We start from the raw sequence: 27791 nt of genomic DNA on the forward strand, positions 1-27791 counted from the left end.
TTGGGATAAAAATATTTTTCATCTATTTTTTGCTCATAAGATGTGGTTCTTATATTTGCCACTGGACCTATCAAAGTGAAGATACAAGGCTGCTGATCTCATTCATTGGCTATGAAATCTCCCCTCCCAAAAAGATTTTATTTATTTATTTGACAGAGAAAGAGCAGGAGCACACAGGCAGGGGAGCGGCAGACGGAGAGAGAGGAGAGGCTCCTGGCTGAGCAGGAGGCCCGATGCAGGACTCAATCCCCAGACCTGGGATCATGACCTGAGCCAAAGGCAGATGCTTAACCTACTGAGCCCCCAGGAGCCCCTTCCCCCATTCCTTTTTTAATTTGAAGAAACGGTAGAGTGGGAGGGAGTAGCTTAGACTCATCTTGGTCAGCCCAGGAGAGAAGTCTTCTGTGTGTGCCATAGTGAGATCCAGGGCTCGCCCAAAACACTGTTCTGATTTGAATGGACAGGCAGGGGAGGGGTGGGAAGGGGGCAGGAATTGAAGTGAGGTTTGAAATGTTCACTCTGAGTGCGGGTTTATATGCTCGTATCTCTGGCAAGCCCTGGAGGCACACGTGCAGTGAAAAAAACCAGATGGATACTCTCTGAAGATCAGCCCTGGCAAGGCACCCTGCAGAGGTCACCAAAGGTCAAGACCAAAGAATAGGGATGTAACCGCTGGGCAGAATCAGGCAGAAATGCTTTGGGGATGAGGTCTCCTGGCACTGAGTGGTGGGCTCTTACCCCTTTCATGGCACAGAAACAGCTTAGTAGACTCTGGGCACGTTCTCCAGCTCTCTGAGCCTCAGTCTCCACACCCATGAAATGGGCATGATGGTAATAGTACCTGCTCGGGGCTGGCAGGAAGAGTGAACGGCGGAGCATATGTAAATCTCTCAGACCCTGCCCGGTACAAAGCCATTGCTTCCAGGTGTGTGCATTGGCTTTTAGATGCTTATTTAATGACATAGGACGAAGGAGCGGGTCCAGGGAGGGTTGGGCAGGCAGAACTTCTGATGGAATGATCAGTCTTGCCTTTGAGAAGAGCTCATTGCACGTTGCTGATGGGAGGCTTGCGCCATCAAAGAAAGATGTGTCTTTGAATTTGCAAGGAAAAAGGAGAAGCAAATCTCAACATCTCGTCCCCCTCCTCCCGCCATGACTTTGGGAAGGGATCACCTTGCTTACCCTCAGCTTTCTCATCTGCACGGGGGTGACAATGACAGCCTCTTGGCTGAACTGCCCAGGGTGGCAGGTGACAGAGAGTGTGGGGACCCAGACATGCACATCGGGAGAAGGCCAGGTGCCCTTGAGGGCAGAGATCAGGTGTAGGATCTATGAGCCTGAACACCATAGACTTCCGGCAAAATACAGAAAGCTGAGACCCACATGAACAGACTCTCCCTCAGAAGGAACCACCCTGAGACACTCTGGTCTTGGACTTCTGTCTTCCAGGACTGTCAGAGAATAAATGTCTGCTGTTCAAGCCACACATGTGTGGTGCTTTTGGACAACAGCCCTAGGACACTAATAAATGTCACTTCCTCCAAGAAGCCCTCCCTGCATGTCATTGTAGGTGCCCACATGGTCCCCAACTGTGGTGATTTCACCCCATTCCATCTTGTCACTAGGGGCCGTCCAAAGCTATTTTCTGGCTGATTGTCCCCACTGTAGAGTGTGACCTCATTAGGTTAGGGTCTGTTTTGTGCTCACTGCCCTGTATCTCAACCTAACACGGTGCCTGGCAAAGAGGAGGCATGGAATCCATGCCTGATGGATGGACTGGTGAATGAACGAACGAACACACTTTGAAAAGCAACAGTATAACGTTATGGTGTGTGACACTTGAGCCAAGGCACACTGAGAAGACCTTCTCATCAGTCCCTATCTTCTTAGATCCGGGCAGGCCAACAGCAAAAGAAAATGCTGCCAATACTGGGAAGATGGATATTGAGTCTGTAACTGAAATAGATTTTAGTTTGGAAAGACGTGAATATACTAAAATCAATTCTGGATTATTTTGTCTGATCACACTTAGGAAAATGGGCCCCTACAGAACTCTGGAGCTGTGGGCTACTTCCTTTCCTTCTTGCTTATAAGTTCATGGCACAAGGTGAGCCTGTCCCCACTCCCCCAGTGATCCCTTTTGTGCATTATTTATTAACATTCTCCCTCCCTCCCCCCTCTCTCTTTCTCCTTGACTGGTAAAGAAGCACATTTGGGCATTCCTACAGTCAAGGTAGATTCGTTGACTCACCTCCGGGAAGGAAGTGAGCTCCAGGCCTCTTGGCTCTCAGTGAACCACAGTAAAGCTGATAGACCTCAGGATGGCTCGTGACTTCTGTGTCACCGTGGGGCCTTGATTTCCTTCATGGGTAGCAGCATTTCCTGCCGCAGCAAGACCGACCTGGGATCTGCTGTCTGCCTTGAGTGGCGTCCCTTATCTCAAAAACCAGTGGGTTGGACAAGATTCTTTCACAAGTCCCCTCGACCACATGACACCTTGAGTTTTTGATAGCCTCTGTCCTCGCTGTCAAACATTTCTAATTTATCCCCTCGTTCACCTCTTATTTAGTCACACTCTACATGCCAGGCTGGGCGCTGAGGCTGGAACAGAGAACGAAAGAGACCAGTGTCCCTTCTTGAGGAGTTTACATTCTCCTTTAGGTAGAACGACAGTAAGTGAGTCAGTAACCTAACTAGATTAGAAGATCAATGTCACATGTTATGTGTTAGAATAAAACATTTACATATACGACATGCACCTACTAGAATAAAGTGCATCATAGAATATTACACAACAGTGTATAATAGCACATGTGTAATGCTATATGTAATATGGAATACAATAATATTTAATAGTATATGAGCAGCTGAGACACAGCAGATGGTAGCTTTCTGCTGCATGAATAATAAACTCAGCTCTAATTAAACATTTGATATCATCGCTGTGCTTGGCCCTACAGGCAATGTTGGAAAGGATGTGCCCCCCAATACCACAGCACTGCGGTGGTATTAGGGAGATACTGTATGTGTACATGATTACACAGTGACGTGATAATCATGTGCAGGGGGATGCCTAGTGTGTGTAGGAACAAGAAGGATGAAGCGACAACCTTCCTGGGGATTTATAATGTGGGCATTGCAGGGTAACACGGACTTTTCCTGATACAAGAGAAGAGAAAGGCATTCTAGGGAGAAAGGAACAGAATGCATGGTGGCACTGAGCCAGGCCAAAGCCTGACATTTCGGGGGTGTCAGGTGTAGTGTGAGATGACAGTAGGCTGTGACCAGGTAGATGATATTTAGAACCATCCACATACAAGACCCAGTGATCTTACTTCTAACACGGTTCAGTACAAAATATTTTCCAGGTGCAGTGGGGGCTTGGACACTCATTCTCCAATGTGCGCCATTTTGGTTGCCTTTGGTTTTCTGTTACTGAGCAGGTAAGTTCTCATTCTGCAAGCTGCCTATGGAGGTGGAGTAATCTTATATTCTTAAAGTTAAAAAAAAATATGTTTGATAGCTTTGTGGTTGTTGCTCTTAGTGTGAGATGTTGTATTTGATAGAAGCAGATGGATGAAGTCTTCAGAGGCCCCTGTGCTAGGGAGTGGCCCGATGGTGAGCCTCTGTCAGCTGTAGTCAAAAATTGGTTTCATTGCCACTGAGTTGCTACTGACCCTCAGAGCATAACCAGAGGGTTAGCAGAAGTACGGGATTTGCATAGAGGTTCACACAGGGATGGTGGGGATCAACACATCATGAATATAATTATAAAAGAGTGATTAATGCAATAAATCACCTGGCTGTCTGGTCTACCTTTACAAGCAACTTGAAGAACCAGCCACGGGGCAGATTATGTTTTTTTGCTTAAAAAAATCCAGATGTTTTGATATCACACGCACAGTTTCTAACTGGCATAGGCATTTTCCACAACGCAAGATTTCTCACCCTGCTGTCTGTGAACAATTAAACTCAGGAAAGCACACACCACTCTCTTCCTTTGCTGGAAGAATTCTGTTTGGATGATGGCTTCTATTTATAGACCATGCCTGTATTTGTACAAATGTTTCCCTTCACTCTCTTCTACTCAAGAAATCCAGCTGCAGACCTGCTGTTTCAAGAACTTCTGAAATTTGAACCCTAGCAGATTTAGCTGATGACTTCATGTTTTTCTATGACCTTGGTGCAGGAGAAGAAAGCAATGAACTCACCCTTTCATGTAGTGTATTCAATGTGGGTTTTGGCTGTTTTGCAGCTAACCCCTTGTTAATTACGTGATGGGAAGTTGGGAACACAATCCGAGTAGATGGCTCCTGGAGTCCTTGGGCAACGTGTTGGCCCACACAAAGATGGACCAGGAACTGATGTAATCAGAAGTCGTGTTCCTGTTTGTGTAGTTGGAAATTGTTGGAATCTGTGCATTGAAATTACTCTGTTCTCTTTTCTCCAAATATTCTATTTCTTTATGGATTGGGAATCCCTCCATCACCGCACAAAGCATGGCACAAAAATCCCAATAGTGTATGTTTGGTTTCATTTAAAGCTTCAGACACTTAGAAAACTGTCAGATAGGTGATTTCACAGTATCACGGAAACAAGTCTCCTATATTTCACCATGACAGCTATAAAAAGCTTCATGGGAAGAGGGAGGATGTTCTATTTGGAATAAGATTTAATCATCTTTAAAGATTTATCTGGTTGTTAAAATGTCTTGGACTCCACCTTCCAGAAAAGTTACTTGAGTCAGATAATTGAAATGGGTAAGAAATAGGTGTTTGGCTTTCTGGATTAATCTCTATTGAGCAAGCAGAATGTGTAATTACATGGTCAATGTTAAGACATAGGCATGCCTGAATTTAAAGGGCTCTCCTAGGGGAAGTAAATGTTGAGCGAGGAGAGTTTTCTTCAAAGCACTCAACCATACTGCATGGAACCCTGGCGGACAGGACAAATCCGTTCACTTTAAATAGCCTTTTGGTAAAAGAAGGCGCAGAAAGGGATTTCCTAACCACCAAACAACCCAAAACAAATGAAGATTCCAGAGTAAAAGAAACCCCAGGTATTCATGTCCGTTCAAGACCGAGGGGCTCCGAAAGGGAAGCTTGCCACAGATTATGCAGCTCAACTTTCTTGAAGTTAGAGTGACCTTGGTTATCAATATCAAGGAGGAGATGCAAACATTTTTTAAACTTTTCACTGACAGGTGTTGATTTTGAAGCCAATAGTAAGAGAGGGTGTGGGCACTGAGAAACTATTTCATGATAGTTCTTTAATCCATATTTTTAACAAAGATATGGGGCTTTTTGTGCCACACTGAATTCCATGTTCACATCTATTGTTTTTCCTTGATGGTCCAGATTAAAAAGCAGAAAAAAATCAAAGATTTCTTTGTTTATGGTAATTGGGGAAAACGTCTCCTAGACTGGCCCTCAAATTTAGAATAATCGAGAATATGTATTTAACACAAAAACTCCCACCTATATGGAAGCACTGGAGAACTACCAAGGCAGCCAGAATGTGAGAGTCAAGGATCGTGCAGAGAGGGAAGCCTATGAGGCCAATGTTTTTTTTTTTTTTTTTTTTTTTAAGATTGTATTTATTTATTTGACAGAGATCACAAGTAGGCAGAGAGACAGACAGAGAGAGAGGAGGAAGCAGGCTCCCTGCCGAGCAGAGAGCCCAATGCAGGGCTTGATCCCAGGACCCTGGGATCATGACCCATGCCAAAGGCAGAGGCTTTAACCCACTGAGCCACCCAGGCACCCCACTGAGGCCAGTATGGGATTTTACCCTTACAGTATTTTCTAAATTATAATGGCACAGGGACAAGAGGCTAAGGATCTGAGCAGGAAGCACGAGCTAAGTGGCCAGAAAGCCAAGCAGAGCTTTCAATAATCTCGTGGGGCTGAGCAGACAACTGAAATTCAGGGTCTCTGAGGTAGAAGAGCCCTTGTAAACATACTAGACTTTCAGTGAGGGCCCCAGAAATGCTGCACCTGAGGACTAAGGAACACCAGGAAGTAGATTAGCCCCCAGAAGAGACTGAAACTCAACCATAAACCAACTCAATTCTAGACTTATTTAAAATCATCTTTTTCTATGCTTATTAGTTTCAGGAAGTAAAAGTAAATCCTTTCTTGAGGAGAAGAACATCAGCCAGAGTCCCAAATTCCCTTTAAAAAGATTTCACATGTGTTATTCATAATTGCATTTAAAAAAAGTTATAGGCAGGCCAAGGGACCATAACACATCACCAGAAAAGAAGTGAAAAATACTGAAAATAGAAATAGACTTAGAAGTGATCTAGATACTGGAGTTATCAGACATTGAATTTAAAGTATCTCTGAGAAAAACATTTAAAAAAATAGATTAAATGGAAAATTGCAGTAGAGAATTTTAATATATAAAATAAGTTCATGGGAATTATATTTAAAGTACAAAAGGTGGAATTAAGAGCTTGATAGATGGGTATAATAGATAAACATAGCAGAAGAGAGAACTGATGAACCGGGAAACAAGTCAACAGAAGAACAGACAGTCTGTCTCTCTCTAATATATATTATTATATTATATATGTAGTTATATGTAAATATTAGAATTGGCAGACTTAAACTCACGTATATGGTCTTGGCATTACATGTGAGTGGACAAAATAATCCAAGTAAAAAGACTAGGATTATCAGAACTGATAAATAAAAACTCATATATACTCTGCCTATAAGAAAGGCACTTTAATGTAAGGTTACAGAAAACTTGAGACAAGAAAGAATGGAAAAAAATGGAGCATGATGACACTAACCTTAAGAAAGTTATTCTAATACCAGATAAGGTAAGTGTTAAAGCAAACAGCATTTCCAGAAGTAGAGAGTGAGTTTTGCAATAATAAAAGATCAAAACATCATAAAGATATAATAATTTTAAATTTGTAAGCAGTTAATAACAACAGCTTCAAGTATACAAAAAAAATTAGATACAACTAACAGGAGAAATAGAGATATCTATAATCATAGATACCATATCTATCCTTTCAGTAACTGATAGCATAAAAAGATTAACAAAATGTAGACGATTTGAACAAAAATATTAAATAACTGTAGATTTCACATTACTTTTACATGCACTTGGGCCATTTATCAAAACAGATCATATTCTGGTTGTAAAACAAGTCTCAGTAAATAGCAATGGACTATAACCATATCAGTATGGTCTCCAGCCACGGTGGAACTAAACTAGATATTAAGAGATCCTAAGTACATGGAATCAAGCAACACACATTTAAGCAATGGTGAGTGAGAGGCATTTTAAGAAGTTCCTGAGCTACTGATCAGGTTCTACTGATTTGAGTTTCGCGTTTGACTTATGAGTCATAAAATCACTCAATATTTGTGTACTTTTTAATGTAAAAGTTACATGTTTACTTAAATAAAGGCCATAAAAACTTGAGTTAGGTATATTAATTATAATTTAGAAAGACATTTGGGAATGATTTGTTAAAATAAGTAAGCAATTATAAACTCTTAATTTGGAACAATACTATAGGTCAATATTCCTTTCCTTTCTGACTATTAGGGAATTGAGAGAAAATTCAGGTAAAACTTTAGTGGATTCTACATGAAGGTTCACGACAGCATTATGCACAATAGCCAAAAAACCAGAAACAGCCCAAATATCCACCAGTGGGTGAATGGATAAAGAAAACATTGTAAATCCGTAGAACAGAGTATTATTCAGCCATACAAAGGAACGGAATTCTGATACGTGCTACAAGGTGGAGGAAGCTTGAACACACAGTGAAAGAAGCAAGTTACAGAAGGCCACACCACATCCTGCGCGACTCCACTTACGTGAAATGTCCAGTATAAGCAAGTGCATAGAAATACAAGGAAGATGAATAGTTGTTACCAGTTTTGGGAAAATGGGGACGGGGAGTGACTGTTAATGGGCATGGCATTTCTTTGGAGTGATGGAATGTTCTGGAATTAGCAGTAATGGGTGCACAACTTCGTGAGTCTACTAAAAGCCAATGATTTTACATTTTAAAAGGGTGAACTTTATGATATGTGAATTATATCTTAAAAAAGTTATTAAAAATACTTAATGGAATGTGAAGCAGAGTGGCAAAGTGAAGGAATGCAATAAGTAGATGTTACCCTGACATCATCCTGCATCAGATTGTTCATTACGAGGAAAAAGCAAATTTCTAACACGAGAAATAAAATAGCTCCTTGATTGCCTGATAAACCAATAAATGAATAGGAGTGAATCGTGATGAACACATTGGTAAAGATTTAAATATCTCATGATTTTACCTGCCGTGTCAACATCACCAAAAGTAATATAAAATTCTTAATATGCCTCAAAACAAGGGCAGAGGTGACCCCCCATGGATGACATGGTTAACAAGGGTCATCAACTTACACAAAAGCATTTGGAAATTGTACAACTACATATTTGTGTACATCGTATATGTGTGTGTGTGTGTGTGTGTGTGTGTGGATACACACTTGAATGAGAAACCTGATATTTTCTCAAATTTAACACTTCTCTAAATTTACATGAGTTTTCCAATGATGAAATGTGTTGTGAAGGTGAAAAAACACGTTTCTAAAATCTCAATCATACAGAGCAAGTTTCTATCAACCCTACCAGGGGCAAGAGTAGACTTTTTGTTGTCTTTCTATAGAACCGAAATTACATAGGTACTACATAAGGATGAGACCATGGAGGATGCCTTCAAATGTGTAAGATAAAGGGTTAATTAGGCAGTTAACTAATAAAATGTTTTTATTATAACAGCTCATAGTCCACAGAAAAATAAGACTCCCAAGGCATCAAAGTTTCTGGAGACCCTGGTTTTTAGGATTTGGAAACTGACCCTCCACACGCACGCGGTAACCCAATTCGAGCATCTGCCGGTGGCTCAGTTTCAGCTTGCCGGCCTCCTGCTCATGACCTTTACCTTCCCTCCGCTATGAAAATCACAGTGTTTACCGATCTCTCATCTGTCAGCTGGAGGATTGGACCTTTTAAGTTATATGCCATTTTTATTACAGATGTTGTAATGTCATAGCTCAAACCTAGCAACATTTACCTTAGAATTCATCAAATTGCCAAAAAACAACAAAAACAAAACAAAACAAAACAAAAAACCCCAAGCCCACAAACCCATAAAAAACCAAACCCAAGTTGTTATTTAAATCACCAATAGTCATACTAAGGTAAAACCTGAAAATTAATTGATTGGAAAAACGAAGAGAAACTCAATGCCTGAAACTAACATTTAGTAGAATCTTTGTGTAAGGAAACTCAAAGCAGACCCTCCACAGGGAGATAAGAGCTTCCAACCCCAATACTCACAAAAGTCAATGACAAAAATCGAATTCATGTATCAGTCTTAAGTATGACCTTGGTTCATCTTATCTGGTGACATATTTTTAATGTTAAGATGACCTTCTGGAAGCATTCAGCAAACACTGAATTATTGAGTGCCTACTGGGACTGGGACTGAGAACAAGAGAGATGTGGCCTTGCCTCTCAGCAAGTTTGTAGTCCCTGGAAACAATCACAATGGAACACACAGACGAGCTGACTTTGTGCTAAGAACTTACTTTTAAAAATAACCTTTAAAATATCTCCTTCCTCAGGAACAGCCCTTATATTGTCCAGGATGGCAATATGCCAAGTCAAGATGGAATTATGTCTCGGGCTCCCTTACAGATAAGGGAGACTAAGGAGATGAAAGCAGAGTTCGTGTGGGTTTCTGGGGGAAGCTCTTCAAATGGCATTTACTTATGTGGCAGGTCCTGCTTTGTCCTTCTCATTTCCTGTTTCTTTCTTCCTGTGATGTAGCATGATGGCTGGTGCCGCAGTGACCCCATTGTACTATGAGGCAGCCTTGGAGAAGATACAGAAGCAAGATAAGAGCAATCAGGGACACTGGAGATGTCATGGTGTTAGCACATCGGCCTGGGACTATCTACCCACACACTCTCGTGTGAAAGAAACCATACTTCTACCTACTTTAACAAAGTGTTATTTCCAGTCGCTCTTATCTGTGGCCACACATAACTTCTCTTTCAAACAGATAACAAAATCAATATCTCTGCAGATCGAAGATCACATCAGAAAGAATTAAACCAACAAAACAACTATATATTCCTACGAACTTCCTCAGAAATGTCTTACTATAGCTAGAAACCTGTATATGACAACATCTTGGGTGATTTTTCTAGACATCCTCAAATGCAAATGACTACCACTTCCATTCTGGAATGATTAAACTTCAACTTCCATCTGTAAACATTATTTCAGCTTCAAGATCACAAGCAGCACGTTTCCTCTCGCTCGTTGTATATCCTATTGGCCTGCCTCTTCCACATCCCAGTGGCCACTGCACTGGGCTGAGCTCTCCTCAGGACTTCTCTTTCCCCCCCTTAGCAGGTTTCTCTTGGCCTGTTTTGCTTTTGTTCACAGGGATGCATTTTACTGATTCTGCCACCTGTCCTCCAGAGTTCCTTTTCCCCTTGAACTCTAGGGTTCTGAACCATTGATTTCAAATGACCAGGTTTGTAGATCACATTAGGGGAAAGCAGCAGACTTTCAACATGGGAAGAGATGTCCCTTTGGATTAAGAATGTTGGTTGACCTTTTACATCTTAGAAACTTCACCACCATTTTGCTCACTGCCACTATCTAGGTCGCCGCCATCTCCCTTGTCACTGCCTTCATCCCAACCTTGCCCTCACCATCACCCTCCGTAGGACCACTGTTCTCTTGACCAATGCCCTAGAGAAGAGTAGGCGACCAGCACTATCTAAATACTTTCTATCACCTGCTCATTTTACCTTCACAAGAACCTAACGAGCTAGGTTTTACTGTCAGCCCCATCAACGGGTGAAGAGACTATGACAGATGGTTAACATGCTCACATCCATGGTGGGATCTGAATCCAGTTCTGGTTCCAGAGCCCATCTCTTCCCCTCTGTGTCCTACCACCTCTGGCAATTCTGGCTTCCAAAACATAGGAATCCCTTTTCAACAACAAATCAGCCTCTCAGGAATTTGTTAGAAAATCTAACTGTGAACTTCATTTATCCAACATTGAACAAAGACTACTTTGGGACACCCAATACCCAAGAAGGACAGTTTCGTGGACTTGCTAGTTCCCATTCCTCTCACTTGATTTCTTACATCTCTGTAGGAGTTGAGACATCACTTTTGCCCTGTGGGAATGTCAAGCTCATTGTCCAATGTCCATTTGAAAAGTTCTGTGCTTTTGCTGATATCCACACGTGAGTATATTTTCCATGACGCTACTCAATGTCTCTTACTCTTAAGATCTGAGTTAAATTTTTCTTTGCAGTCAGTGGTATTAACAACAACACAAATCTCTCCCTCACAGTATTTAGTTCATGATGAGGCACATGCTTCCTGTTTCCTGAGCCACAGGCGCTAAAATCAGGGCTGTACTGAACTAATTAGTCTCACATACCTGGTAACATTGCCAGGTCTCCTTATTTTAGATTGGGGTTATGTAATTTTTATTTTCATTACAATGTCTATATTGAATATGAAAACAAGCCTTTAGTACATTTTTGGGGGACATAGCTTTGGATATAGAAATTCTGCAGGTAAACGAGCATCCCCAGCGAATGTCCCATGGGACACCAGCTCAGTGAAACAAGATGAGGTGGCCCGGGAAAAATTATTCCTGGCCCCTCCTGGGGCCAAGTAAGTCTGAAAAACCCTACAGACTGTCCATGTCCCTCTTAGAGAAGTAAAGCAATTTAAACATACCCGGGAGTGTTGCGGTAAAAGAAATCTTTCCTCTCTTCCACCCCGAGTCACCCGTATCTAGCTGACCCTGAAGTCTTCCCCTGCCCCGCAATGATGTAACTCGCAGAACTAGTTTTTTGGAATACCAGTTTGCGCAACTCGGGGACAGTGGGCATTCGGTTTTAGCCGTCATAGGAACACGTCATGGGAAGCAAGAGAATGAAGCCATATTAGCTATTTTGGTTTCTGCCACGTGGAGGTTGGAATCCAGAGTGCCCACGACCCCCCCCCCGGGAGAGGGGGTGATTTCCACCCTGAAGGCGTCACGCACGTAGGGCTGCTGGGGAGGAAAGGGCAATGGGGAGCCAGGGCGCCCTCCTTTCCTGAGCCACCTGGAGTAGCCCTGGGACGAGAGAGAGAGAGAGAGATGTGGAGAGCAACTGCAAATCCCAGACATGTGGCTTTTAGGAAGCATAATATTGCCGTTAGCTGCCTGGCTCCCTGGGGGCTGGGTTCCCATCGCAGTTCTGTCACTGACTCTGCCCGTGACCTTGGAGCACTTACCTAGGTTCTCTGAGCTGAAAGTAAGTTCCCTCACGGGTAACGAGTGGTTACTGAAACCCATTTCACACGGTCGAATGAGGCAAAGAATCTCAGGGGAGAGCCCCGTTGGGGCTGGTGGATGACCAGCCAAGTCCCAGCCAACGCCGAAGGCTATCCTTACCCATCCTATGCTCTTGGTCAGTAAGAGGGGTGTCAGATCTTCGGCCCAGGCCCTGACACCCCAGAGAAACCACGGCGTTGGTGTATTTCCACCAGAGGCATGGTGCAAATAACTTCCTGGTTTGGACACAGATTCAGCAAGGGAATGTAATTCTGTGTACCTAGCCCGGCCCCAAACATTGCTCCATTGCAATAAATGGGGCCCAGCAACCATGATCCATAATCATAAAAGCCCAAGAGCCGAGAATAAATAATAGCTCTTCCAGACAAGCTAACTTGGTGATAATTTATAAGCTCCTGGGCCACCTTGTTATTGCCAAGAAAATCTGCTTTACCTTCTCGCTGCTGTTCGGTCTAGCCTCTCAATCTGTACTCCCCGGAAAAAAATACTTATTGTTATGCTAAAATCACAATGGGCCTCACATAACTCAGCGCTAAATAACACCGATAAAACTAGGAAAATGGCACTTTGGCATTAAAAGTTATTTTCTTATGGACTTTAACAAGATTCAGTGCTTTTGTTCTCACAGCGCTCTTTCCAGCTTTATGTACACACAAAAGACACCAACGTGAAAAAGTACGAAAGAGCAAAACGACGCCCCCTCTCCCACCGGGAGGGTTTCTGTTGGCAAACCGGCAGCCGGCAGGGGCTGTAGCGTGCGGGATTGATAGCGCTCGGCGACCATGGCCGCGAGCAGCTGGGGTGGTGGGCGGCGGGCAGTGGGCGTTTACCTCTTTCTTGGTGAATTTTGGCGAGTGGTCATTTTTGTCATCGATCATGATGGTCGCCGTGGCTGTGCCTGTTAACCCAACATCCAGTCCTGCCATGTCTTGAGCCTCGATGATCAGTTCATACTTGGGATTTTCCAGAGTCTATAAAGCAAAAACACGACAAGACAAGACGGCATTTAGGTTTGGGCTGCCACCTGGGGCTCGGGGGTCGTGGGGGCTACGCCACCCCCTCCCCCATCAAGGCAGGTATCCCGCACCCACAGAGCCTGCACCTGTTCTGCGTGACTGCCTCTGGCATCTCTCTAACACGAGACTGTCACGATTCATACAGTCGTGGGGACGGAATCTGTTTTCTGTCCTTGCTGAAAGGGGCACTCAGTACATTCCAGACTGTCCCATTTCCGGGCTTTGGGGAGACAGACAATGCATGTCTGACGTTTACACCCATTCATGTCATTTCACAGTGACCTCATGAAACTCTACGACGGAGGTCAAGTGTGATGATGAGACGGGGACAAAGGTGGCAGCTCTGGGAACTCACCTTTACTGAGCAACCAGCTAACCAGGCATGGGGGACTGGATTTTGTACTTCATCTTTTCAGTAAGTGTGTTAAGGTGTATATAGGGTTCTCATTTTACAGGTGAAAAAAATCCCAACTGAGGTTTGGAGTCGCTTGTACCGCATTTCTTGCGTGTCATTTATAGGCACTTGTTTCTCATGTTAGGTTAATTTTGGAAGATGCACTTTAATCCATGCATACTTTGACGGCTATTTTTCTTCTGTGTTTAAACACTCAAAACAACTACCCAAGGGGCTCGGACCCCAAGACTCATACGTAACAACCCCTGCCTTTACACTGTCTTCTGGAAAGGATTGGCTTGTCTTGGCCAACAGCTCCCCATTCTTCTTCTGGCAAAGCAGCACCCCACTTTTCCTTTGGGGACCTACCCATCACCTATCCTTTGCCCATGGGGTTTGGCTTGGACTGCCATTCCCCGACTGCCACCCTGCCAACTTCTGGGATGAGGCCTGATGAGAAGAAGCAAGTAAAGGTCTGCCATTCCAGGGGATGGTGGCGTGTCCAGGCTCGGGACCTGTGTTTGACATTCGAGAGAAGGAAGGTCTGCGTCCCTGTGGTATGAGCCTGCAAGATGTGGCCTGGGGGCTAGATGAGCTGTCTCAGGACCACAGCTGGGCTTGGGTCGGGGGGGGGGAGCCCCATCTGAGAATGAAGCCCATCTTCTGACAACGAGACTTGAGCTCTGGAGAAGAAGAGACGTTTCTCAGCGATTGTACTGGATCACCGTATCATGCCATGCCCGAAGCCAGTCTTGCCTGTGGACTTTTAGCTAATGACGGCTTTAATTTTCCTTATTTGCTTAAACCATTTTGGAGTGTTTTCTTAATCACTCACAGAGTTCAAGTTGAATCGCCTTCAATAACAAACATAAAAGGTCCTACCAGTCGCAAATCGTCTTGCTCGTATGACAGCTTCAAAAGCCGTTGCTTATACCAACCAACAATTAAGAAATACCATGGGGAGCAAAAAACAAAAACGCAGTGGGGATCTAGAATTTCCTTCTAAAATCAAGAGTTTACATGGCAAATTTTAACAGCTCAATGCTAGCTGTCCCCAAAACTTTCCAGCATTTTTAAAGAGTGTTTGGCTCCCTAGGGCACCTTTAATTGGTTGTTTCTTAACTAAGAGCTCCTGAACTACTAACTTAAGGAGTAGGAGTTCTGTTGTATGGCTTGGGAGGCTCTAAACTCTCAGATTTGAGAAAAGAAGTGGATTGCTGAGACAAGCCTTGGACAGGATTATTCACAATGTTTCCTACTCCCCAGCTTCATTATAGTTGACATATAACACCGGGTAAATTTTAGGTGTACATACACTGATGGGATACACATATGGGTTATGAAATGAGCTCCACTGGGATGGAAAGGCACGATTCTCTAACTGCTGAGTATAAGCAGAGTTCAACACCAAATCTCGTTCTAGGTGATTCTGATTGTAGCCGGTTCAGTTCCATCTACTCTCAAGCTCAAGCTGGAAAATCATCAGCTTAATTCGAGTCCACAAGTTGGGTGGGATTTACTCTTTGCCATAAATTCTGCAGCTGGACCATATGAAACCAGTCAATTGGGCCCATTTTCAAAATCCTCCCAGAGTGTCTCTGGACATAAAACCACTAGCCAGGTCTAATTTCTAGTATAACATTTTTACTTTTCTAATAAAACATTACATGGTTTTAGAAGCATTGAATCATAAAAATAAGAAATTATATGAGTTTTTCTGATCGTGAAGAGATCAGGGCAAACTCAACAGCCACTTTCCCCATGTAATGTCATTGGCCAATATCATTTCCTGACATCACTTTAAGGGTTGCAGAAAATATTATGCTCTGCATACTTTATAATTTACTTCATCATCTTATGAGGACTTTTGGTTATTTCCAGTCTCCAAACATTTTTGACAATTGCAAATCACAATGCAATGAACATCTTTATTCAAGAAGCTTTCAATATACTTTGACTCTTTATTTTTTGAATGCTAGATTCCAAGCAGTAAGTAAAAGAGTATAAACATTTTTAAGACTCTTTACAGTTGACCCTTGAACGATGTGGGGGCTAGGGGGTGCCCATCCCTGTGCTATTGAAAATCCATGTATAGCTTGACTTCCCAAAAAAGCTAAGCCCACTGTTGACAGAAGGCCTTACCGATAACATAATTAACACATATTTTATATGTTATATATATTACACACCATATTTTCTTAATAAAGTAAGCTAGACAAAAGAAAATGTTAAGAAAACCATAGGGAAGTGAAAATACATATTTAGTGCTGTGTTGTATTTACTGAAAGAAATCCGTGTAGAATCCACACGGAGGAAAGCGTCGCTGTTCATGGGTCATTTTTATTCCTATCTCAGTACCGCATGCCTAGAAGACCTGACCAATTTCCCTGTCAGTCCTGCTAGAACATTTAGTGTATGATCCTGGGCATGGCTTCTCCCTAAAGAACAGCTGATCTTGCCCCGTGACACAAACTGGGGGCCGAGCGTGGTTGTGGGATCGCTATCTAACAAGGCTGTGAATTCCTCCCAGCATTACCTTGCCCCAACATGCAGTGCAGGTTACTATGGACACCCCCCCGGGACAGCTTCAAGCACCAACTATGGACACATGTTGCTCTGCTTCCCTAGTGACCCCTCCCTCTTGCCCTTGGACCAAGGCTATCATTCCTTGGGCGGGGGTGAAGGGGGGGAGATGGCGCGCGGGCGAGGGTGCTCATTGCTTCCTCACTCTCAGTCCAGGTGGAGTTCAGGAAGGGTTGACTCTATCCGTGACAGAGGGATGGTCACGTGACTCAGGTCCAGACCATCAGAGTCTCCCCTTCCCATGACCTTGCGATGAGCATGTAACCCAAGTCAGGCCACCCAGGACTGAAACTCAAAATTCTGGGACCTACTTCCTTTAGTACTCTTGGGAAGAAGGAGTTTTCCTTCTTTCCTTTGGACTTGGAGGTGGGCAGACACAAATCTGGAGCTGGTAGTGACCCTTAGCAAGCACACAGAGAAAGTCAGCCTGAGAAAGAAAACGGCACAGAACCACCCGAAGGAAGAGATGGAGTTCTTCCAACCCTATTCGAGCCGTTTAATTGTGATCCTTGAAGGCAGAATCTCCCCCTCATATTTTGTGAGTTCTAGGAGCTAATAAATTTCACCTTTCCATAAGACATCTAAATTAAATGTTCCATGAGTAGCAACAAGGGAGTTTTGACTAATACTGCAACTAACGCTGTGATCAATTACCTGGTTATTTGCAAGAAAGTGTGAGAGCTATTGTACCGTCCTACAGTATCACAACAGCCTCTTCACAACGGCATTCCAATCATCTTGTGCATACATTATTTTTCCTTCTCCCCTGAGTAGAAACCCTTTTGTTTTTGGACCAGAGAAAGTTAATTCTAATTTTTTCCTTCATTAGTTTTACATTCATTTAACTGGAAGTTACTAAGCATTTAATCTAAATAGTGTGCTGGGTGCTGGGAATACAGGGTCATTTCTTCAAGGAGCCGAGGGAAGTTTCAGGGTTGGGCATGGCTACAGCCATGAATAATAGCGCCAAAGTGGAGTTGGGCTCAGCAGAGGCAGGTATGAATTCTTAGGATAGCTCAAAGGAAAGACGCATCGGCTTAACTCTCTTGTAATTGGACAAGTTTTATAAAGAACTTTTAAAAATGAACTGGCAATTCCCATCTACTGAAGAAAATAAAACTTTATGAGTGCAACGAGAAATAGATTGATTAACCACGTTGAAAATCAATTAGACAATTAAGGAGATAAATTGTGTGGTTTGGGATGAGATGTTCGCAAAGTCTCAATTTTCTGGCACACGTAAGGCTACTACGAACACATGTTTTTATTCTTGGAGAAATACCCAGTTGTTTTAGGCAAATAGAAAAATACGATCGTTTCTAGAGCGGAAAGTGAGGACCGACCCCCCCCTTGCCCCAGCCCCACCTCCGAGAGGCAGTTCCCATGCATGGTCTGATGTCTCCTTCCTTTTCCCACACATTACACATGCGCACACACACACACACACACACACACTCCAAACGCACATATCTTCAAACAAGTGACACCGTTCATACGGCTATGCAAGTTGTTCAGCCCTATCACTGCTGTCCCAGGGCTGTCCAGCGCATGGTCTGGACCCGCCACCATTCACGCAGCCCTCTGTACCGGATGGTCCCTCGTGGAGCTGTTTCCAAGTTTTCTTCCTTAAAAGCGGCTCTTAAGTTGACAAGTCCACTGGCTTACCAGTATTTGGGATATTTCTTTGCTGTGATCAACAGCATTGCTTTCCACAATGACAGCAGTAACAAAAACCAAACAACCCGATAATAAACGCAGCCTCCTTGGACAGGTGAAGGACTTGGAGAGAATGCCACCCGGAACCCCTCGCTCTTACACCACCGGAACAGCCTCTTCCAATCACGCCTGCCCCGCTTCCCACGCCAGCTGAGCCTTCTTCCGTAAACCCCTTGCTCCCACGGTCACCCTCTCTGCAAGTGCATGCACCCTTGCTCATTTCTCTACCCCATAGTGGTCACTTGCCTTGGTTCTTCTGCTGGAAAAGACTCGAAGCAGCCCACAGCTGCCGCATTCTCTATGAAGGACCATTGATAGGTCCCCGTGGCCCCGTGCCATGTTTGTCTCCCTCGCACGGTTGACTGACCACACGTAACGCCCTGATCAGAGCTGGGACTATCAGATTCTGGGAATATGAAATATGGACTCAGGTCCTGGGGAGACAGAAGGAAGGGCAAACCTGCTTGCCTCTCACCATGTTACCCCTAAGCCCAAGAGAGGGCTTTTGCTTTCCTGAATGGTTTGGGATGCAACTTCCCATCCTGGTCCTTCTCTCTGCCCACGAGGAAGGCGGACTGCCCCTGAGGGTCGAGACCTTCAGCTGTCCAGCTGTTCTGTCGCTCAGTGGGTGAACTGAATGGAGGGTTGGAAGCCCCACCGTCCTCTCGAGACCAAGCTGTTATCTCCCAGGACAAGGACCTTACCTGATTCTTGTGTTTCTTTCTCTCAACTCGTTCAGGGCTCATTGGGGCATGGGTGTGGCCAACTCCAATAGAAAGAGCCTTTTGGGCTGCCTTAGGCTGAAGGCACTGCTCTAACCCGAAAGACGGGAGTTGTGTGGCCATGATCTGAGACCTTACTGCCTCCTGGCTCTGACCCTTGCCTCAGTTTTGGAACACACTCCTGGATCTCCTCGGGAGAGTCTTTTGGGCACTGAAACCAGCCAGAATCGGTTTCCGTCCCCTGGGCTGAAGCCAGTGCTACTTGTTCACCAAATCCTATTTCCTTGGACTCCCAGGCACACAGCAGGGCTGTCAGGTGAACGCATGGGATATGGACAGAAGTGACACTGGCAGGGTCCCTGAGTCTCCCATATAATCCTCCATGTTCTCCATTTCCCAGAAAGGAAGAAGCCTGGATCTCCAAACGGCCGCTTGGGGCAGAGCCACTCCGCCGCTCCGCCTCGGACCGTGACGCGAACAACACACAAAGCCTCCTGCAGATTTCCGGGAAGTCGGTTACAGAGCTCGGCCTCCCCTGGCTAACGCGAAGGCTGTGTTTCCCGTTCGGCTGTATCTGGGATGCCCATTCACCATCTCCCCACGTGGGTGACAAAGTTTTCAAGGACAAGGCCCGCGCTTTTGACCCCGCCACCCAGCCGGTACGCAGCCAACAAGGTGGGCGATTTACTTCCATTACCGTTAATGATGATGCATTACTGTTTCCCCGGACCAAATTCTATCTCCGAGGTCTGAGCCTATCAGTGACATTTCCCCACCACAGTCATTTATTCTCAGGGAACAGCTTATTCCTCGGGGAGCTCTAGCTCAAGGAGAGAGGATTTTATTCTGACCCAGAAATGCGCTGCGTCAAAACTGGGAAAATTAAATTGGCTGTTCTGATTTTATTTTAAGCTCTTTGATTGGTAACATCTATCAGAGAGAAAAGCTGCTCTTTTGGTTTGGAACCTGTAGCCGCACCCTTTGTATCGCGTTTGCTACTTTCTCCTGCGTGTCTGCTCGCTACCAGGTAAGAGACAGCCCGGAAACGGAAGGAAGCTGGTGTGTCCACGAGAGGAAGCCTCGGGTGTGTCTCCACAGACATAGGCCGGGTTCACGGATCACACTGATTTAAAAGACCAAACATTTCATCTCGCAAAAACAAGAATCAAGCCATGTCATTACACACGGCGCACAATCAATCACTAGACCCTCGGTGTTTCCCAGGGCCCCGATGACACCCATACGAGGATGCATTTAACGGAACATTTATCACTAATAACAAGCATAATGGTGGCTGTGGGGGGGAATCGACAAATAAACATTAAAAGGAGAAAGCTTTTGCCGTTAACCCACGCTGCGCCCTGTCGCTCTCTTGTCTCGTCCCGAACGCTGTCCCCAGGTCTCTCCGCGCTTTGTCCCGACTGGATTTCTTCCCCAGGCCCCTGGCTTTTTCTTCCGTTTTGACATTTCCACCCCTATTTCTTTTTTCCTTCCAATTTTGTTTACTTTCATTGGTGGTAAGAACCTCAGAAGTCTTCCCCCTCATCACGTGTTTGATGCCCTTGTGAAAATTTTGGCTTTTGAGCTTGGGTGCGGAGCCGGACTCTGTCGATAACAGGACTTTGTTGTGGTCGTGCATTCTCGAGTTCTTCCTCTGAGAAGACGGCAGCCAGCTCACACTTCCGTGAGACCCCATCTGTCCGCCAAAAGGTACAGCGAGGGGGCGCCTGGGGGGCTCAGTCGGTTAAGCGTCTACCTTCCGCTCGGGTCATGATCTCAGGGTCCTGGGTTTGAGCCCCGCATTGGGCTCTCTGCTCATCCGGAGCCTGCTTCCTCCTCTCCCTCTGCCTGCTGCTCTCCCTGCTTGTGCTCACTCTCTCAGATAAATAAAAATCTTTGGAATTTAAGAAAAGCTCCACGAAGGCAGAAGGCAGGGAGCTGACCGCACACAAATGGACCTTATGGCATTGCTCCTAGGAAGGTCCCCCCCACCCCCTGCACTTGGTGGCAGGGTCATCTGGTCAAGTGACTTAGCTTGCTATTGACTCAGTCTTCTCACCTGTAAACTGGGAGGAGGGAAATGATCATACTTGTAGAGTAAGGCAGATAAAAGGAGGTAACATCAAGCACTGAGCACAGGGGCTGGCGTCTAAGCGTTCCAGAGAGGGCTGCTGTTACCCTGCAGTAGAATCTTTGGAGAGTCTTCTTCTTTTATTTTAAGAATTTATTATTTATTTGAGAGAGAGAGAGAGGGCCCAAGCAGGCGGAGGGGCAGAGGGAGAGGGAGAAGCAGAGATGCGGACTCCACACTGAGCAGGGAGCCCGATGCGGGACTCGATCGCAGGACCCCGAGATCATGACCTGAGCCAAAGGCAGACAGACGCCTGACCGACTGAACCTCCCAGGTGCCCTTTGGAACGTGTTTTGAAGGTGTAGCAAGAAACTGAGTGTGGCCTCCAGGAACAGTCCCGAGGCAGTGAATGCTGCCATCTTGCCACTGAATGTGCCTGGGAGCGGACCCTTCTAGGCCAACCTTCTGATGACACTGAAAATTCGGGGCAGACACCTGGACTGCGGTTTTGTGAGAGCCCATGGAGTGGACGACATAGCTGAGCCATGCCCAGAGCACAGAAACTGGGAGATACCGAACACCTCTTGTCCGAAGTCATTAAGCTCTGGGGTCATGGGTTATGCAGCAATAAATAACCAATACAGTCCTTTTCTCCCCAGCACTTATCGCAGTCTGGAACATTCTTGTTTATCAATTACTTGTTTATTGGCCATCTTGGAACCGACAGTTGGAGCTCCCTGAGGTCGGGGGCCTTGTCTTGTTCAGACCTTCATCTCCCAGCTACTAATTCAGTGCCCGGCACAGCAGAGAGGTTGGCAATAATCAGTCGATTCTAGATACATTCTTTTAAAATAATGATTCACACAGAGTCGTGTATCCACAGCGCTCAACAACAGGTTCTCGGGTTTGTAGTGTTCGTCAGTCTCGGCGGCCCAGCTACTCTACTCGTGTAGCTGGTCCCGAGCCACCAACATGCTGTCCTGGAGTGCAGAGTTGGAAAGTGACCCCCTCGACCCCCAGTTCTGATTTTTGTGGTCTCTGTTACCTGTCATCAACCACACCCGGGAATCAAATGCTCTTCCTTCTGACGTGGCCAGAAGTTCAACGGCAGCCTGATGCCCCCATCAGATGCCTCCTGACTCCCTCTCATCACAGAGGCTGAGGACAGTACAATAAGATATTTTGGCCAACAGAGAGTGAGAGAGAGAACAGATTCACATGACCTGTGGTATATTGTTTTAATTGTCCATTACTTCATTATTCTTGTTAATCCCTTCCTGTGCCTAATTTAGAAGTGACGCTTCAACAGAGGTATGTATGCAGAGGAAAACACCTGGTCCTTATCGGGTTCAGCATCATTTACGGCTTCAGGCACCCACTCGGGGTCTTGGAACACATGCCCCACCGACAAGGAGAGACCACTGTGGACACCACCAGTTTGACTGAGCCCGTGACCGCTGGCTCTAGGTCACTGACTGGGCTGTAGGAGTCCAGGAAGTCCGTCTCTTTCAGTAAAGCCCTTTGTTGTCTAACGCTGAAGGTACTGTTAAGGAGAAATTGTAACATGCGCTTTCTAGCAAAGATACAGTGTCATTCCTTCCCGTATTTACTCATGAGCTGTGCCCAGGCCGCGCTGTGCAAGACTCCTTACGACAGGACACCTTAGGGGACCGCGTTCTTCTCCAGGTCAGCCGCACCTGCCGCCTGGTCTATAAATACCGCAGACAGATCGGGGAAAACATTATCTGAAGCAGAACGCGTCGTTGTCTGTCTGGGCTTTGATTTACCCACTCTGGCCACAGAACACGGGGGACCGGCAGTCCATAAATCCAGCAGGCACCACATCCATCTCCCCGGAAAATGTCCCCGATTCCCAGGGCAGACGGCGAGGGCCGCTCTCCCATCTCCCCGAGCAGCAGCGCGAGTCCGTTCGACTGCTGTGTGTGTCTCTAGGCCTCCCTTTGCCTCGCCTCCTGGTGCTAATGGGAACATTCACAATCCCGGCTGTCGCCCGCTGTGTTTTCATTCCCGGCTGGGGTCTGCGGGGTAAGGGGAAGGCCGAGCTCATTCCCCCAGATTTCCTGACTGCTGGCAAAGTCAGCAGGGCGAAGCGACGGAGGAAATAAACAGCGCCTCTTCGAAATATGCGGTTGGAATAGCCGAAGTGACAGATTTCAGGTTGAGGGACGCCAACATCACGTAAAACATTTCCAGGAGCCGCGTCCTTCTCTCGATGTTACGGAGGAAATAAACGGCCAATGGCATTCGTGAGTACTTGGAAACATCACCCTCTTTAGGCCCACGCTGGCGAATATTTGACATTCAGCTTGATTCCACTGAAACCTGAATCCAGAGTCTACTCGTTTCGAGTAACTCTGCTAAGATGTGATGAACGACACACACCCTGACCTTGGGGCATTTATATTCTAGATAAACAGACAAAAATCCAGTCCTCAAGGTGTGATGAGGTTACGTATCCTAAGCTCGCCGACTACAATCTATGGGAAGGGGGTCAGAACACAGGGTGTTTGGGAAGGTCTTACGGAGTTTCCTTAATTTGCCAAACATTTGCTGAGACGTTATTTTCCGAGGCGTTAGATGTTATCTTTGATAACATCTGGTAGCGACCAGGAAAGGGAGCCCCACCAAGTGGGAAATAATCCCCGGGGAATTTTAGCAGAAGCGGAGGGGAGTAAGAAGAATAATGTGAAGGACACGTTCCTGCAGAAAAGAGTGTCCTACCGCAGGATTAGAAGTGGGGTCTGGATCTGGAAGTTTCTATGAGAGGAGGTGGGAGGCTCTTCATCCTAAAGGCCATTACACTCCCCCCTTCCAGTAACGGCGGGACGCTGATTCTGATTCTGGTCAGGACACCGTGGGGATTATGTAAGGCATAATCTCCACCTTCAAAGGACTCATGGCTTCGCTGCAGATAAAACACGTCCAAGCAGGTCCACGAGGCACCGGCGGTACGTGCTGAAGGTGGCCTCAGTAGGTCCAGGTGTGAAAGGGGCAGCTGGGACGGGCTGTGGTGGCTTTTTGGGGGCTGGAGCTGAGCTTTGGAGCATGGGTGTCGGTGTGGGTGGGGGGCAGCACCCAGAAAGCGAAGGAGAGCCTGGAAAGCAGGACAGAGGTGGCCAGAGGAGACATGCACACTGGTACGGTTGGAGTCAAGGTTGGGAGGTCACTAGACACATCCTGTTGGTTCCTGCGAGGACCTTGGAGATCATCTGGTCCAGGCCCACCTTCGAAGGTCACAGCGACCCCCACGGGTGAGGAAACAGAGTAAGAGAATCTCAAGGTTTTCTTGGTTTTATCTGTTTGAGATAAGGAAGTGCAGACCTGGTTCTCTATAGTTCTTACATATTTCTGCAATCGCTGTTTACCACATTAGCCTGTTTCTTCCAGCCTTTCGGCCCTGCACTGTCATGGCAACATTATGCCTGCTAAGAAAAGGTGCTTAAGACATAGTGTCTGATCTTGTCTTATATTGTCTTCTTGAACTTGCTTCTGTCAGAATCCCCCGGTGGGGGGGCGCACCCTACAGCACAGATTCTCAGCCCCCCGCCAAGTGCCGAGAGCTCAGTGGTTCCAGGCAAAGGCCAAGCCTGTGCGTTTCTGGGAAGCTTCTAGGTGAGGCTGTTGCCGCGGGTCTGAAGACCACACTTGGGTCAGCACCGTCCGAATGAACATTTGCCAAAGGCAGGTTGACACGAACTCTCCTATATTTTACTTAAACCCACCTGTTTATGATACAATTGAAATGAGAGACAGGAAGCACTGTTGGCTAAATGTTCTCTCCAACTCTGAAATTTATTTTCTCACCCTTTCTAGAAAAATCATATTCCCTTTAAGACACTAAACATCCACCCCAGGGTGGCTCAGTGGGTTAAGCGTCTGCCTTTGGCTCAGATCCATAATCTCAGGGTCCTGGGATCGAGCCCCACATTGGGATCTCTGCTCAGCAGAGAGTCTGCTTCCCGCCTCCTTCTGCCCACCGGTTTGCCTACTTGCTTTCTCTCTGTCAAATAAATAAAAGAAAATTTCCCGGTGGAGGGGGGTGTGGGGGGAAAGACACTAAACAGCCTCTTCCAGGCATCCTCTATAAGTCTCCGTGTGCATGTTCTCTGTCTGCTTCTGGGCCAGTCACAGAGCTCTTCGTCTTCCCCTGCAACACGGCCCTTCCTCCTGGAGCCCCAGCTCAAGCTGGCAAGGTGGGGTCGTCCTCAGACGGACCCCCTGTCCCCCACCTCAGAGCGCCTCAGAGGGGCAAATGCTGCTGATTTCAGCCCTGCCCCCTTGCTCCGTCACTGCCGCCATCCCGTGACTTCCCGCCTCTGTCTTCGTCACCTGAGCTATTCCAACAGCTCCCAGACTGGCCCATCCGCTGCCTTCCAAACATGGCCCACCCAAAGCCAGCCAGAGGGAGTCAACTCGACCCCTGCCTGCCCACAGGCCTTCCTCAGAACCCTTCCGTGGCTCTTCAGTGGTCACAGTAAGTGGTCAGGATCCCGCTGCGCGGAGGACCCGATTGTCACGGCTGACTTCCCAGGGCTCCTCACTCACCGTTACGCTCCTGCACCACCAGCTCCGGCCTCCCCGCCCTACACCTCCCTGAGCCCCGCGCCCTCTGCAGGGGCGTCCTTCCCTGTAGGGTTTCTGTCCCTGGAAGGCACTTGTCCAAAGTTGTCAAAACTTTGCCTCGATGTTGCTTCCCGTATAGTTTCCTGCTTTTCCCAGAGCTGCTTCTTCCTCTTCTTCTGGACTAGCCCTAGCTTTACCCTAGTTTTTCTCTTGGCTGCCTTACTGACACTCCCAGCAATTTCCTCTTCACATGTCTGTCTGTGTAATTATGCTGCGATGCTCTGTGTCAGGTTCATCTGTCAGGCCTGGTGCGTGGCGGAACGGAGCTCTAAGTGCCATCCGGCTTTTGGCCCTAGAAGCTTTTATACCTTCTGTGATAGGCAGAAGAATGGTCCCCAAAGATGTCCATGTCCTAATCCCTGGGACCTAGGACTCATGTACCTTACATGGCAAAAGGGACTCTGAAGATATGATTTGGTGAAGGATCATCCTGGATTCTCTAGGTGGTCCAAAGTAACCACAAGCATCCTTATCAGTGGGGGGTGGGGGGCATCCGCATCGGAGAAGAAGACTGTAGGAGGAGGGAGGGAGGGAAAGGCGGGGAGAAGTTTGAAGAGGTCACACTGTTGGCTTTTCAGTTGGAGGAAGGGGCCACGAGACCAGGACTGCAGAAGCCTCTAGAAGGTATGAAAGGCAAGGACACAGAGTCTTTTCCGTAGAGATCCCGGAAGGAACCAGCCTGCTGATGCCTTGATTTCCCCCCCAGGGAAATGCCTTTTGGACGCGTGACTTCCAGAACTGTAAGATCATCAATGCATGTTTGAAACCACAGAGCTTGCGGTCAGTTGTTGTGGCCGCAGGAAACGCACGCACGTTCCCTGGGGATTGCTCACCCCGTGGACCGGAGCCCCGAGCTGCTCCCCAGCCTCCCAGAGCCTTCTGCCGCACAGCATCACCAGCTGCCTCCCTCCCGAGACCGCCCACCCTCCCGGCATAGCAGCCACCGCTGTCTTTCCTCCGGAAAATATTTCCATTTTAATCCTTTGAAGTGTAAAGTCAACCAGACCTTTCCCACAAACTCTGTCTGGCAGGAAGATGAAAATCCTCCCCTCTACAAAGTAGTAAATACCAGACTGGTTTATTGGAAAATCTTCTCTTCAATGTATGTGTTTTCTAATACATCGGTCACTTTTTCTGAGCATTTCCTGGAGTCCCTCAATGGGGATAAGGAGCCCATCTCCGACTTATTCCTGCTACATCCCTGGTGCCTGGCTCCTGAGATCTTGAGGGCCCAGACTTGGCCTTTATGTGTGACTGTGTTACACTCTTGGAAAATGAACTGAATGACTTCTAACCCCTGAGGGAAAAAATCACACAGGCGGTTCGGTCGGTGCCTGGCATTCTCCGTGAATGTTTGATGAATGAATTAATCGAGGGATGGTATGCTGATCACCCTACAGAAAACGTGGCCTACAGCATGCTCTTCTGGGTTGCAGGGGCTACTGGTCCAAAGGCGGGGTCTGGTGAGGTTAGACAGGCTGGGAGAGCTCAGGCACGGCAGTGGAGGGTGACGAGCCTCTGGCTTTCCGCGAACGAGCTGGGAAAGTCCTCCTTGTCCTCTGGAGAGACATCTGTGCATGTCTTTGCATGTTCTGATGCTGATGGGTTAGGCTCTCCTCAACCTCAGGGCTGACCCCCCCTGGTGTCCGCAGCCCCAGGCTCAGCTCCTGGCTCTTCATGAGTCCTGGGGTGTCGAAGGTGGAAAGGGAGACAAGAAAGACGGGACAACTGAGTCCTCAGCGGGGAGGGTTAGATGGCAATGACCTTTCCAAAGAAAGGGGGAGAGGGACAAGAAAGAGCTGCTCAGCTGAGCCTCAGGGAACAGCTGGGGGCTGTCTTGGGTGACCCTTGGGGGGGCCGTAGTTGCCCCCCAAGGGGAATAATATCCGGAAACTGGGATTCCTGTTGTTCGCCAAGCAGAAAGCAAAGAGCTTTTCTTGGGTTTTGATTTATTACCATCCAAAATGTCATTCTCTGTATGAGTAATAAAAGATAATACGTTTTATGGTGGCTCCTTATGTTAAGGTTTTACAAAATCTGTTATTAAATGATCTGCATAGAATCTAAATGAATCTGATTAGGTTACATGGACGAGCAAGGTGGGTTTTTTTCTTTGCTCTGCGTCCCCCCCGCCCCCAATTCCAGTGCCGTTGGAAGGGCGGCGTTCTCTGCATGTTTTCTAATCACACAGCGGAAAGTAATGTTTTTTAAGGTCAGACGAAAAATTGCGTTCTGCCGTGTAATC

The 27791-nt window shown here is 46.5% G+C and overlaps 1 protein-coding gene across 1 annotated transcript in view; it reads right to left on the minus strand.

Annotated features, from left to right (window-relative positions):
- Positions 1-27791, minus strand: part of CDH13 (cadherin 13) — a 986611-nt gene that overhangs the window by 120732 nt on the left and 838088 nt on the right. The window contains exon 8 of the mRNA XM_082712008.1: positions 13231-13371. Coding sequence (XP_082568134.1) covers positions 13231-13371 — 141 coding nt within the window. The remainder of the gene's footprint in view (positions 1-13230; positions 13372-27791) is intronic.

The sequence above is a fragment of the Mustela nivalis genome (assembly GCF_964662115.1).
Source record: "Mustela nivalis genome assembly, chromosome: 18".
NCBI lineage: Eukaryota > Metazoa > Chordata > Mammalia > Carnivora > Mustelidae > Mustela > Mustela nivalis.